Raw genomic sequence first — 14,232 nt, 5'->3', positions numbered from 1 at the left:
GGAACAAGGCAGCAATGAGGGGTTGTGGTCTCAAGGTCTGGTGCACCCCGAGGGGTCTGAAAAAAAGATTACTCATACATTGCTTTCGTAGATGCAAAAAGACAATAGACAAACTTGCTTAAGGCAAAAATTGACCTTTGTCAAGGAAGCTACAGGCCTAGGATGTGACTACCCTCCGTGACTCGCTTTTAGTTAGGAATTTTCATGTTCAGACCATTCCATGTGGTTACTTTAAGTCTCTGAGTTGGTAAGACCCACCTCGCAGGCCTCCCCTGAGTTGGTCAGATTTAGTATGTGGCCTCTTTTTCGTCCATAGCCCTTACTCATATTTTATATTTACTGAAATAAAAGACCAAGAAGATAGAGTACAAGTGATACTGTTCATGTGTTAAATTAATAACTATGATAATTATACTATTAATTTCCATTTACCATCACTTGACTAGGAGAAACTTCTTCGAGAACTCCTCCCACACGGTTCCAATGATGTTCTTATGATTTGTTTGGTTTTGTTGCACATGATACGCATATAAAGAGGCAATTTTTTTGGCCTGGAATTTGAAAAGGATTGTGTTTTGCATATGCTTGATTTGAATTGTGACTGTTGGGAACAGACTGGAGTTTGAAGGGGGGTTACATTCAGAGAAGGCTCACATTGTGTGCTCTGCATTTAATGTGTATGTCAGGACCCAAAATTATTAATGAGAAAATGAACATAGCATCCTTCCTTCTCCAACCAACCAAATTCTCCCCATCCCAACCCCATTCAAAAAAAAAAAAAAAGGAGAGAAGAGTTGTGCTAGATAGCGAAGAAGCTTGATTGTCTTACATAATGCAAGGTCAGAGAGGGAAAAGTGAGGAAGGGAGAAGGGAGAAAAGTAGAGGGAGAGAAAAGCCACGAGCCTGGGTGAGCTCACCAGGGAGTGAGTATAGACAGAGAAGAGATGACATTCAAGCACTGAGTCCTCGGACTCCCTACAGTGAAAGGTCAGGAAGAGAAGGAGGGAAAGCCCCAGACAGACACCAGTCAGGTAAGAGGAAAACCAGTGAGTGTGGTGTCCTGGAAGCTGAGTGAAGAAGTGGATCAGGAGGAGGGGTGACTGGCCAGGTCAAATGCTACTGATGCATCAAAGAAGATGAGGACGAGAGTTGACCTTTGGGATTTAGCAACATAAAAGTCACTGGTAATTTCAACAAGTGGTTTGCAGGGAGTGGTGGAGGGCAACGTTGAGTGGACTGGGTTTGGGAGGGAAAGAAAGCAGAAGAATCAGAAAGATTCTTCTGGCAATTCTTTCAAGGAGTTTTGCTATAAAGAGGAACAGAGATGCAGGATGGATGCTGGAGGAAGAAATGAGGTCAAGAGAGGGACTTTTTTTAAAAAATCAGAGACATAACAGCATGTTTGCAGGCTGATGGAAAAGACCAGTAGAGAGAGAAAATTTTATCATCTAGGGAAGAAAGGGAAGAATTACGGGAACAATGCCCTTGATTTGGTGAGAGAAGATGGAAAGTGAGCAAAGTGGAGGGATGGGCCTTGACGGGATGCACAGAGGGTTTATCTGAGGGGAGAGGGAATAGGAAAGATGGGTGCAGATGCCGGTAGATGAGAGGAGGTGGTGGAGGAGTCTGAGGACATTCTCTTCTGATTGCCTTCTCAGTATCTGAGTGGTCATTGTTCCTCTCGCAGCTGCCGAAGGAGCATTTCTCAGAAACTTATAAAAAACGAAAGAGTGAGTTTGGAAATAACTAAACCATACAATGCAACACATGTCCTTTATTCCAACAGAGGATTACCAGGAACTCATTGAAGACATAGTTCGAGACGGCAGGCTCTATGCATCTGAGAATCATCAGGAAATACTTAAGGTGCGTCTGTGTGTAAGGCGGACTCGGCAGCCACCCCAGGGCCCCAGGCACCTTTGGAGGGAGCTTTCCTCTTGCTCCACGTGGCTGCCTTTCGGACACGGAGCCTGCTCTGGACTGAGCTTATTTTTATCTTTTCACCGGACTTTGTGTTTGTTTGTTTTAAAACAAATTCAGGAAGCTGTCGTTAGTGTTGTCGAGTGTAGCGGTATTTTTTAATTTGGAGATGTGTGGTGGAGGAGCAGTAGGAACCATGCTTATCATTAATACAAGCCAGAGGCAAATTGTGTTTTCATGTTGATTCTCCAAATAGTTGACGATCCTTGGCTCTTAATCCTTCAAGGGTGAAATTCACCAAATCTTAGATATTTATAAGTAATTATCAATGAACACTTGCCATATCACTAACCCAATAAAAATCCCCCAAATTCCATTTTTATATCTCATCCAGTTTAGAAAAGGAAAAGAGGGTTTTTTTTAACATTAAATTTTCCTTTATAAAAGCAATTCATACTTTTTGTAGGTAATTAGGAAAACTAAAAGCTGGGTGAAAAGATAAAAATCAGAGGAAACCATTTTCACAAAGTGTTTTTCAGCTACTCAGCCTAACACTGGGTCATTATAGTTCCATTGGCGAAATGTCAGAATGTTTAAATAGTTTGGCCCAGTAACAAAAGTCCTGTTCTTTTTAGGATAAGAAACTGATCAAGGCGCTGTTTGATGTCCTGGCCCACCCCCAGAACTATTTCAAGTACACAGCCCAGGAGTCCCGGGAGATGTTTCCAAAATCCTTCATCCGATTGCTACGTTCCAAAGTGTCCAGGTTTTTGAGGCCTTACAAATGAGCCCGCCCACAGGGCGCTCCGCACCTCGTTCCGCCTGCGGGCTGGTGGGCTGAGCCGTCTGCTTCTGCAGCCAGCCTCGTTGGATGTCGCCGCCTCTAGTCGCAGTGACATGTTAGAGTTCAATTTTTATAGATAATACAGATATTTTGGTAAATTGAACTTGGCTTTCTTTCCCAGCATTGTGGATGTGGACTGGGAATGGCTTTGGGTCTCACCCGCTTCTCACGGCTGTGGGCAGATGTCTTGGCTACGTCTAGGGCTGGCTGAGCGGGACCTCAGTCAGCTCAGGTGAGACTCACCTGTCTTTCCTGTTCTCACTCCTCCTCAATCGCACTGTGGGGGAAAGGAGGCCACAGAGGGGGCCGCCTTGTCTGAAACGTCAGCTCCCTCCAGCCCAGCCCTCCCCAAGGAAGCCCTCTGCGCCCTGGGTTCAGGCTGCGAACAGGCAGAGAAAGGGAGGAGGAAGGGAGGGACAGAGAGCCCTTTAAGGCATCATCCCCACACCTGAGACCTGGCAGGACTCCGTGTCTCCACGGCCTTCTCCTCCAGCCTGTGTGGCCTAAGTTTGATCTCAGGAGCTTGGATTCTAAGCATTGATCATTTAAAAAATACTTAAAGCAGAAAGAATTAGAAATCCAGAGCTAAAAACGAAGCACTTCCTCAGACGTAATAAGGTAGGCCCATTGACGCCTTCCTTGTGACCAACTCCCACCTGTAGCAAGTCCACAGCGCAGGTTCCAGCACCAGCTGTGCCTTGACACACGGGCCTGGGCACAGTGCCAGGGCCTGGAGCATTCAGGTCAGAATCACCTACCTTCATGGAAAGGAAAGTTCACACACCCCGAGTCGGGACTGCCAAGGGTCCTATTTCCACAGTGGGCCTTCCACTACGGGTGTCCGAGGTTCAGGTGGGACACGGTGCGGACCAGCCTTTAGGCGTGCCTTCCTTCCCCGCTCGCCGAGATCAGAGACGGACTCAGCTCCGAGCCCATGGGCAGCACCACTGAGGGTGGTCTCACCTCCTGACGGTCACCCCACTGCCAGAAGCAGCTACCCCGATCCCGGTTTCTGTATCTCAGAATCTTCTCACCTTTGGTCAGCACAGCAGGGCCCCACCATCATTTTCTCCCACAGGAACTTGAATTTCCAACATTATTGAATTTTTAAAAATTTAAATCCATAGGCAAAAATCTCATTACAGTAAATAAAAATTGTTTCTATCAAACAAGCTGCCATTTCCCTAATGAATGGGCTGACTACACACAACCATAGAGTTTTGTTCCTTTGTAAAAAACTAACTGTACATACGGTTCTCTATACCAAAGTACTAAAAAATGGTTAACAAATATTTTTTATTTGTGTATTTTTAAGACATATGAAGAATAGATTTTAGAAAGCAGGCATGGAGGCAGAGAGCAGTTAACAAATATTTTTAAAGAAAATGAAGACTATTTCATTATTGTTGAACTCACTTTTCACCTCATTGTTTTGTTTTGTTTTTCAACCTATTGATAACATCGATCTTTTGAAAAATCCTCATCAAACGTTTCTTCTTTATTGGGATGGGCCCTAAAAAACCCATTTCCAAACTTCTCTTAAAAAAATGTAAACTTCTTTATTAAAAAAATAATCATTAAAACAAGCACCTGGAATTTGTAATACCGGAACTTTGCCTACATTTCTGAGTCTCCACATCAGAGGAAAAGTCAAATGTAATAGAACCCAAGTCAGTGGCCGGATGGGTGTGGAGGTGGGGTGAGCTAAACCCGGCCATCCTTGTCCCAGCACAGCAGTGGCTTTGTGCTCAGGACTGCGCATCTGTGTTGCTGATTTCGTATGAAGGGTAGGAATGGGAGGGAGGCTGTACAAACCTGGCCCCTGTGAAGCAGCCTCCAGGAGCAGGCCCACGCACCAGAGCTGAGGCCCTAGCACAAGCATGGGCCTCTGAAGCCCTCAGAAGCTTCCGCTCTGTACCAGCCAACCACCTAAGGATGCTGTGGTCCTGTTGGGAGGCTGGCTGGCTGGGGCTGCTGTTGCCACCTGCTAAATCCACTATTTACCAAACATCTGCTCTGGGCCAGGCACGCTTCTAGGCCCCCGGGATCACAGTGACAAGACAGACAAGGCTCTTGCCTTCATGGAGCATACATTTTAGAGGGAAGAGACAAACAAATAAACCACCAATGAAAAGTGTCAGCTAGTAGTATTGTGTTGGAAACTAAAATAAGTTAATGCAACCGATGACTGTGTGGCTGCTTTAGGAGTGTGGATTGTGGATGGTCTCTCTGGAGAAATGGCATTGCAACGGAAAACTAAGTGGGAAGAAGGAACCAGCCTTGGGAAAATAGGGCCGAAGAGGGTTCCAGGTAGAGGAGAGCCAGGGCAAAGGCTGCCAGGCAGGAACAAGCGTGTGTGTGGACCACAGTCTGGTGGGAAGGTGCGTGGTCAGAGAGGAGGCCAGGGAGAGAACAGGGGCCAGAGCACCTCTGGCTTTTGAATCCAGAACGAGGCATTCGGGTTTAATTCTAGTGTGAAGCTTTTAGGGGGTTTTAAGCAGAGGTGTGGCATGATCTGATTTGTATTTTTAAGACAGCTCTGTACGAAGAGTCGATTTTAGAAAGCAGGCACGGAGGCAGAGAGCAGTTAACAAGCTATTGCAACCAACCAAGCCGTCATGCAGGTGGGAGATGAGGTGGTCCGGGTTAAGGTGATCGTAGTGAAGATGAACTACACAAATGGACGTTCAAATGGGCAATTGGGTCTATGAGGACCCAGAGAAGTCAGGGCCAGAATATGAATTTTAATGTCACAGAATAAAGACGTGGAACCGGTTGAGGTCACCTGGGAAAGGTGTGTAGACGAAAGAAGGCCAGGGAGCTCTGCATTCTGGGGCTCCTTGTGTGGCACAGGGACCAGGACTTGGAGGAGATGCTCATTAAGTGAACAGGAAGAGGTCTGAGCGGAGTTGCACCTTCCCTCCAAGACAGCGAATTCTGTGGGAGGACGCTGAGTGGGAGTGGGATCTGTACAAGTCCTTCCCTCCAGCTGTGGATATTGTTCTGGAGCCATTTATTATAGTGCCACATTTATGGATGCAGCAACGTCTCCCTTGAGTTTCCTTTGCTAATAAAAGAGGGTTGGCCTTTTCCCGCTAACTGATGATTCTCTTCACTGTGGAAATTGCTTGCTCTGAATCATTCTCTGGCTGTGAAGTGTGTTGTCTGCAGGCACTCACTGGATTTAGGTTTGCAGGTGATTTTTAAATTGTCATGGAACTTGGGAAAGGGGCGGCTGTACCACACACAGCACGGACTCGCTTGCCCGCGGGCTGATCTTTGCAGGAAGATGCACCAGGGCTGCTGGGCCCCTGGGAAACTCAGGGCCCCTCAGCCCAGAAGCAGGGCCTCCTACTAGGGCTGTCAGCATCTCTGCTTCCTGTCACATAGCAGGATGGGTCCTGAGGCCTTACCCAGTCTTCATCACTCTGAGTCTGTATTTGGGAGGCAAAATGGGTTAGGGGAGGGTGGAGTGAAGCAGTCCCTCACCAAGTCAAGGGGGCCTTGTTACCTATGGCCTTCTTGCTAGGCAAGCTAGCCTCCAAACCCAGGTCCTGGGTGTGGCCAGGAGAGGCTCATCCACAGGAAATGAGAAGCCTTGGTGAGCTTTCATTTCTGTAACATGTACTACTCCAGGGGCTTGTGAGCCCAGTTCAGAGGTACCCTGAATATTGGTGGCACCCTGCTTCCTTCTCCCTTCGGGCAGTCCTGACCAGCCTGCAGGAGACCACCCTGATGGCCCAGCAAGGCTGCTTCTGTGGTCTACAGGCACAAAGACGTAACTACTCAGCAGGGGTAACTTTCCAGAGAACACAGTAGGATCAAAATAGGTTTAGAAAATAAAACCACTCTTCTGGCTGAATTAAAGGGATACAAACTAAATCCACCTGCTAGGAACAATGAAGTAACTCTGCATTGCTTCGTTTTCAGAGTGTCTCATTGGAGAATGCAACCACATGCCTTAGTAACTAATAACTCTTTGTTATGTGTTTGTTCATTCACGTATGCACCGTATTTATCGAGGGCTTACTAAGTGCTGGGTATTATAGGAGCTGGTGATACTGTAGTGAGCAAAATAAAACCTCTGCTCTTGTGGAGTTTAAATTCTAGTAGAGGGAGACATAAAGTAAACAAACATATAAAGTCAAGTGTGATAACTATTATAAAGAAAATAAGATTGAAAGGCTAGAGGATGAGGAAGTGGTGGGAGGGAGCTGTTATTTTAGATAGAGTGAGCTCATAATTAGAGTCATGAATCCAGGCCTCTCCCGGGGATTGGCTCCTCAAACCAAGCCTGGCACCACTGCCCGCTCCCCCGTCCCCCCCCCGTCCCCCCCCCCCCCCCCGGGAAGTTCCGTTACCCACCCACAAGAACTTGACATTTTACCTCAGGGCCAGGCTGACCAAAGCTTCAAGTTGTGAACAGCCATTTTGCAATTCCTAGAACAGGTGCCACCTAGTGGTTTTAAATGGAATTAACCTGTGTTTCATCATCAAAGTGCCTTAGAGCTTAAATGCCCTTGGAATTTAAATGTCCATAGTTCAAGACAAAATGTTACCCATGGGGTGTTGGGGACCAGGGTTGTGGTTTGACAACTGTTTGATTGCATGTTGTTTCATACAGACCCTCGGAATGTATCTGTCACCTTTTCCATATCGGAAGTCATTTATTTAGGTCATTTCACACCATCAACGTTGTTCTGAATCATGTCCAAACAAGTGCATGCACACACACACATACATCCCACATTCATTCTTTCATTCATTGTTATGGTTTAGGCACATGCTAGGCTGGATATATATATATACACTCAGTGGACAGATTATTAAAAGGCTAATATAATAAAAGGCTAATATGCAAATTGTGCCCTCAACCAGGAGTTCGACCAGCAGGCAGGCTGGCCAACTGCCCATGTCCTCTCCCCCTGGCCAGGCTGGCCGGACCCCATCCATGCACGAATTCATGCACCAGGCCTCTAAAAATACACACACACACACACACACACACACATACACACACACACACACAAGGTCTGGTGCACAGGATTCGTGCACTGGTGGGGGGCGTGGCCTGCAGGGACCAGCCGGCTGTGGGAGATCCGCTCATCCTGGTCAGCCAAGTGGCTGTGGACACGCCCTCTGAGTGGCTGCCCCCTGCTGTGGGGTGCCGCTAATCCTGTATTGAGCGTCTGCCCCCTGGTGATCAGTTCGTGTCATAGTGACAGATCAACCGGTCATTCTGCCATTCATTCACTGGGCTTTTATTATATAGGATGGGAGAAATTCACCCCAAACTGTAATCGTGTGTAATATTCCACCACATGTAGTTCTAAGAGCTGCCATATCCCACTGGCTTGGACCGTCCTCTGATTCTATATTCTATCCTAGGACTAAAGGATGACATCCAGGCACAATTTGGCATTTTCTGTCTTTTCTCTACACAATGCAAAAAAAAAAAAAAAAAAAAAAAAAACCACCCAAAAAGCAGAAATACACACCTACCTCAAATCTAAGCTTGGTTCTGGCTTTGCCTTATACACACTTTGTGGTTGAAAATAAATTAACTTTTAATTAATTAAAAGTTGCTGAGCAGGAAATAGGACCGGTGCCCCAGGGAGGACAGAGTGCAGCAGTGTGTGACTGATTCAGCCATGGCCAGCAGGAGTGCGGCGGTAAAGAGTGTGAGCTTGTGGTGAACCCTGGTCAGCCTGCCTGCTCAGCCCTCTGCAGCCTTGTGGGTAACTTACTGTGCGTGACCACAAACTGCTGACCGTCACACAGTACCAGTGAAGTTGCATGTGTATGAGGCCTGTCCATCGTATCAAACTGTGGACAATATAGCAAGATGGTAATGGTGGCAAAGCAAGAATATGAGCCCAGAACCCCGATGTCAGATCCAGGTGGCTTGGCTTGAGGAAGGCAGCTTTTATCAGCCACAACAGGTGCCAAAGCTGGAGTTTGGGGTGTTGTGGGTACAAGTATAAGAGGCAAACCTTCACTCGGGGCTTACAATGAGGAACTAAGGTGACTCAAGCAGCATCACTCACCCAATATTCCCCTCCCAGTATTCGTAATATACGTTCACAAGAATGCATTCTCTCTGTTGATCTTAGTGAAAGGTTTACCTCCGATTTAGATTTCACAATGCTCATTTTCTCTGTGATTTCCATTATGTTCTCTGCAGTAGCTGCATTGATATCCCAGGTCTGCCACTTAATAGCCATGTGATCTTGCACAAGTTAGTTAACTTCTCTGCGCCTCGGTTTCCTCATATGGTAAATATAGGTAGTGATAGTACCTACTGGATAGGGTTATTGTGAGATTAAATGGGATCACACAAATGGAAAACTCTTGGAACACCACTTAGAATGTAGAAAGGGCTCAATAAATGCTAACTATTATCATTATCATTATTTCCCACTTCTTGAAGCTTGAGAAGTTAAATCCAAGATACATTTTTTTTAAAAATAGGTTCACACTTTCTTTGCTGGTTTCTCCCCATTTCACTGAAACAGAAAGTCCTTTGTTAGACTCTAACAGGTTGAGAACCGCTAGCAGGGTCGCCTAAGACCATCGGAAAACACAGATGTTTACATTACAATTCATAACAGTAGCAAAATTACAGTTATGAAGTAGCAACAAAAATAATTTTATGGTTGGGGGTCACCACAACATGAGGAACTGTATTAAAGGGTCGCAGCATTAGAAAGGTTGAGAACCACTGAGTTAGAGGCTTTCTAGTGAAATGTGTTCTAGAAACTGAAGAATTCGAGCTTAAAGCAGGTATGAAAAGCCACAATGCCAGATTTGAGTTCTCACAAGAGCTTCTGAAAAGCCCTATCCTTCTGAGCTGGTCAGGTGAGACACACTTTTCCAGTCTCCTGAACTATTTTTTCTCTGATCAGGAACAGCACACACACAAAGACCTGTCAGTCCTTCATCTTTCCTTGTTTCCAACACTCAGTCCCTGATGGCAATACACCTTGCTGAGCCCAGAATCAGACATTCTCCAGAAGTACTCAATTTTGATGTTTCCAGCATCACAAAGTCCATCCTCTGACTCCAGGGAGGCAGTACCCAGGGTTGCAAAGCTTGAGAAGCCTTCCATCTTTGGAGTCTGTTTTCAGACGGAAGAGCTCTCCACTGGCCTGTGGGGGGAAGAGGGGACGGGGGAAGGGGGGGGGGGACAGTCATTTCCAGGTTCTCCACCTATCTTGGAGGAGGGAAGAAAAGAGAAAGACGACATATTTATTGACGGTTCACTTTGTGCCAGGCCCTGGGCTTTAGGTGTTATCTTATTTAAACCACCCAGAGTCCTGCCAGATGGGTCAGGTGAGGCCTAGAGAGCTGCAGGAACTTGACCAAAGGACCACAACAAACAAGGGGCAGAGCCGGGGTTCAAAGCCAAGCCGAGACGCCCCTCTTTCCACCAGACACTCTTGATTCAGATGCTGAGATGTCTCCCCTCCTTCCTCTCCTCGTTGCTGTCTGATTTGAGCTCACAGCCTGTCCTCATCCCAGGAAGTGAAACAAAAGCATTGCTGACAGGCGTGGACCCAAAAGGCCCAGCCAACTTTGGCAAACACCGGTGGGGCTGCCATCCGCCCTGTGATATGAGGCTGGGTGTTGTTGGGAATCACTCTGAAGGAAGGAGACAGCGCTATCTCTTGTTTTTGCTTTAACCTGCCAAAGTCGACACAGTTTTCAGGGCTGGGTGCCAAGTTGTGGGCACCCGCGTAGCCAGAGGTCCTGGCACACATCTGGCACCTGCAGGAGACAGCTGTTTGAAGAATCTTCCTGCCAGAGGGAGCTGGGTGGTGGGGAGGACACCAGAGGAGGAAGGGGACTCTGCAGCTACAAGGACGGGGTGGTGAACACAGTGGGACCCAGGAAGTGGCCCTTATCTTCATGAGTGCCAAGGGCAAAGTCGGAGCAAAATATGCATTGAGAGGGAAGGGAAGGGGATGAAAACTCCTTGGCCATCTCCCCTTTCTCCTCTGCTCTTATTTATTTTCTGGCTTCCCAGCTCCGGCACTCATCCTGTATCCCATTCTCAAAGCCCCCCCCCCCCCCGCCCCCAGTTGAAGACCCAAAGGAGGTTGCTGGGAAAACAGATTGTAAGCTTGGAGCTGCTGACAGCCAAGAGACAGGAAGAGCCTGCCTGCCGTGGCATCAGCTCAGAGCAGAAGCAGTGACGATGTCCTTTGTGCCCTTCGATTCAGCCATGCCTGGAACCCCTGCGCTTTTATTTTTTTTTTTTTATTATTCTTTTTAATATATTTTATTGATTTTTTACAGAGAGGAAGGGAGAGGGATAGTTAGAAACATCGATGGGAGAGAAACATCGATCAGCTGCCTCCTGCACACCTCCTAGTGGGGATGTGCCCGCAACCCAGGTACATGCCCTTGACCGGAATCGAACCTGGGACCTTTCAGTCCGCAGGCCGAAGCTCTATCCACTGAGCCAAACCGGTTAGGGCCCCCTGCGCTTTTACATTAAGGGACCAAACACTTTGCATTTTGGCTGAAGACATTTTCAAATGGGCATCTGTCGCTTATAATAAAAACAACACAAGTAAAATCCTAACTGAAACAGCATCAGCTTGTCTAGTGTAATTTTCAAGGATAGATCCTTTATAACAGCCAAGGAAGGAAGTAGAGATCTTTAGAACAAAGCCTCTTGACATGCAAACTCAGAATCTAGAGGCACTGGGCATGGGCAGAGTTGGCCAGCCCCTGCCTCAGGAGGCTTTGGCTCCACGGGGCAAGCTTAGGGGGGTGGGGGTGGTAAGATGCTCAGGCTTGACTTCCATTGCCTGCAGCTCTGTAGGAGGCTTGGAGGAGGCATAGAGCAGAGCCCATTCTGAGGCTTGGAAACCTACAGGTTTTCCCAAAGGGTCCCAAGTAATGGTGGCAGCTACCTTCCTCGGAGTCCTTCCTGTGTGCCATGATGTGCTATGTGTATTCTTTCTTTCTTTCTTTTTTTTTTAAATATATTTTTATTGACCTCACAGAGGAAGAAAGAGGGAGAGAGAGAGATAGAAACATCAATGATAAGAGAGAATCACTGATTGGCTGCCTCCTGCATGCCCCAACTGGGGATCGAGCCCCCAACCCAGGCATGTGCCCTTGACTGGAATCGAACCTGGGACCCTTCAGTCCACAGGCCAAAGCTCTATCCACTGAGCCAAAGCAGCCAGGGCTGTATTCTTTCATTCAACCAATCCTCACAGCAGTCCTGAGAGGTAGATATGTTACTGGCATCATTTTTTAGACGAGGGATCGAAACCCTCGCCATGGCGGCTAACGCTCCCACTAACCCGTCGCAGCTGCTGCCTCTAGAGCTTGTGGACAAGTGTGTAGGATCAAGCATTCACATCGTGATGAAGAGTGATAAGGAAATTGTTGGCACGCTTCTAGGATTTGATGACTTTGTCAATATGGTACTGGGAGATGTCACCGAGTTTGAAGTCACACCAGAAGGAAGAAGGATCACTAAATTAGACCAGATTGTGCTGAATGGAAATAATATAACAATGCTGGGTCCTGGAGGAGAAGGACCTGAAGTGTGAATGGATTTCCTTGACTTACATTAGAGTCTGTTTTGTCTTATAATGACAACAAAATATAATACGTTTTAAACCTTTCACTGTCTGGATTCTGTGAAGCCAAGTTTCCCGTTAAAAGGGAATGCTTTGAAGAGGCATTGTAAATGCCATTTTTTAAAGTTAATCATGTTTATCTTGGGGGGGAAAAAGAACATTGAAGACGAAAATAAAGGGGGTTTTGGTTGTCACTTTATTTATTATACTGCAATAGCCATTGGAACAAGCTTGTGGTCATTTTGTCAGTTGCTCTCTTGTCATTTTACCTCTGTTTCCTTATTCACGTGACCCCTTGGTTCTCAAAAATTGTTCCAAACAAAATGGTGAGCTTTGGAGTTTGAACAGGTGCATTTAACCTGAAATTATTCAGTTTAGTTCACACTGTGATGCTTTGAAATTAGGATTTTTCTACTGCACTCAAGTTTCAGTAACTTCTCTTAAAAAACAAACAAGCAAAACAGACAGGTAATCTGTGCACATTGTAGAAATGCAGACAAGTGAAAAGGAAAACATCATACTTTGCTGTCTATCCTCTTGGACTTCTTCAGTACACATTTTATATTTACAAAAACTCATTCGCCCTGATTACACTGTTTTTGGCCTCCATTGAAGAGTTTTTAAAAATTTAAGTGGTGAATGTCTTTCCGTGTCATATTTCAGCAACATTAATGTATGCATAGTATTTCATTAAATGGGTTTACCACAGTTTATTTAGCCTATTCTTATTATTGGCCACAGTAGTCTAACTAAATCTTTACACATTTTTATTTTTCTTAGAAGAAATTCAGAAGTGTGTACTGTCAAGAGGTATATATTGTCATGTTGCTAACAAAATGTTTGTCAGCGGTTTTTCATCCTTTATATACCACCATTGGCTATGTTCTCTCTTCTCTCTTTGTCATTGTGATAGGCAAAACTTGGTATATTTAAATTTTTCTTTACTAATTTTTTATTTTGTGGATTATGTTTATGAGGCTTTTGCCATTGAGATGCTTGTCTTGTTTCTCACTAATTTGTAAAATTCTTAATAGTTCCTCTTAGTCATGTATTTTGCAGGTAAATTTCCCAGTTTGTAGTTTGCCTGTTAGGGGTACATTTTTTGACAAATAAAAAAATATTTTATGTAAAAAAAAAGAAAAAAGAAACTCACAGTGATAAAGCAACTTACTAGTCATATAGCTAGTGGCAGAACAGAGATTGAAACCTAATGTATCAGAGTCCAAAACCTGTGGTTTTAACAACAATATTATACTTCTTCCAAGATGAGTCAATGGGGGTAGGGGATCTTGGCTATATGGAGAATTAACAATGATCTTTTCTGTTGGTACAGCCCCTAGAGTTTACAAAGCCCAAGTTCATATGCAATCTCACTGTACCTGTTTTACAGATATGGAAACTCAGGCTTAGAGGTAGGAAGGGACTTGCTCCAAGTCATTTGGGCAAACTGGATAAGCTGCCCAGAGGTGATGCTCCTCAAATGGAGCAGCCAATCTACAGCCTGCATAAACTCATAGTGCGCATGGCCGGGGCCGGGGGAGGGCCGGCCTCACCGTACTGACCCACGCTGATGGGCCGCAATGGTCTCAGTCTGGCTAAGGACGATCTCTGACAGACGAGGGGACCAACTGGTGTTGTGGCCACAGATTCCACTGCAGGACACATCCCAAGACGGCAAAGAGCTCTGCATTCACAGATTCCCAGCTCCAGCCAAGGCCCTATTTCTTTTTCAGCAACACTTGATATGGACAAATTCCAGTTCAACCAGAGAGATTCAGCTTGCTGGTGTTCCCCCGGGGGCTCTAGCAATGAAAGCTTCCCCTTTCTTCCACGGGGCCATCTTCAGCAAAAAAGGCTGCAAGACTG

General features: G+C 45.9%; 2 protein-coding genes across 6 annotated transcripts in view; both read left to right on the top strand.

Moving 5' to 3' along the window:
* Positions 1-4,350, top strand: part of SCUBE2 (signal peptide, CUB domain and EGF like domain containing 2) — a 65,478-nt gene extending 61,128 nt beyond the window's left edge. For all 5 annotated transcript variants that reach the window (XM_054724744.1, XM_054724745.1, XM_054724747.1 and 2 more), the window contains 2 exons: positions 1,787-1,866; positions 2,556-4,350. In XM_054724744.1, coding sequence (XP_054580719.1) covers positions 1,787-1,866; positions 2,556-2,708 — 233 coding nt within the window. In that variant the 3' untranslated portion in view covers positions 2,709-4,350. The remainder of the gene's footprint in view (positions 1-1,786; positions 1,867-2,555) is intronic.
* Positions 4,351-12,060: 7,710 nt separating this feature from the next.
* On the top strand, positions 12,061-12,341 carry LOC129151263 (U6 snRNA-associated Sm-like protein LSm5). Its single transcript, XM_054725502.1, has one exon. It carries the CDS (start codon positions 12,061-12,063, stop codon positions 12,334-12,336), a length of 276 nt encoding a protein of 91 aa, XP_054581477.1. The 3' UTR covers positions 12,337-12,341.
* Positions 12,342-14,232: the final 1,891 nt, after the last annotated feature.

The sequence above is a fragment of the Eptesicus fuscus genome, chromosome 13, assembly GCF_027574615.1.
Source record: "Eptesicus fuscus isolate TK198812 chromosome 13, DD_ASM_mEF_20220401, whole genome shotgun sequence".
NCBI classification, from domain to species: domain Eukaryota; kingdom Metazoa; phylum Chordata; class Mammalia; order Chiroptera; family Vespertilionidae; genus Eptesicus; species Eptesicus fuscus.
Note: the sequence above shows the minus strand (reverse complement) of the source record. Positions and strands in the feature narration are given on the sequence as shown.

Excerpts from the sequence above, each read along its gene's own strand:
- LOC129151263 (XM_054725502.1), top strand. The coding sequence starts at position 12,061 with ATGGCGGCTAACGCTCCCACTAACCCGTCGCAGCTGCTGCCTCTAGAG.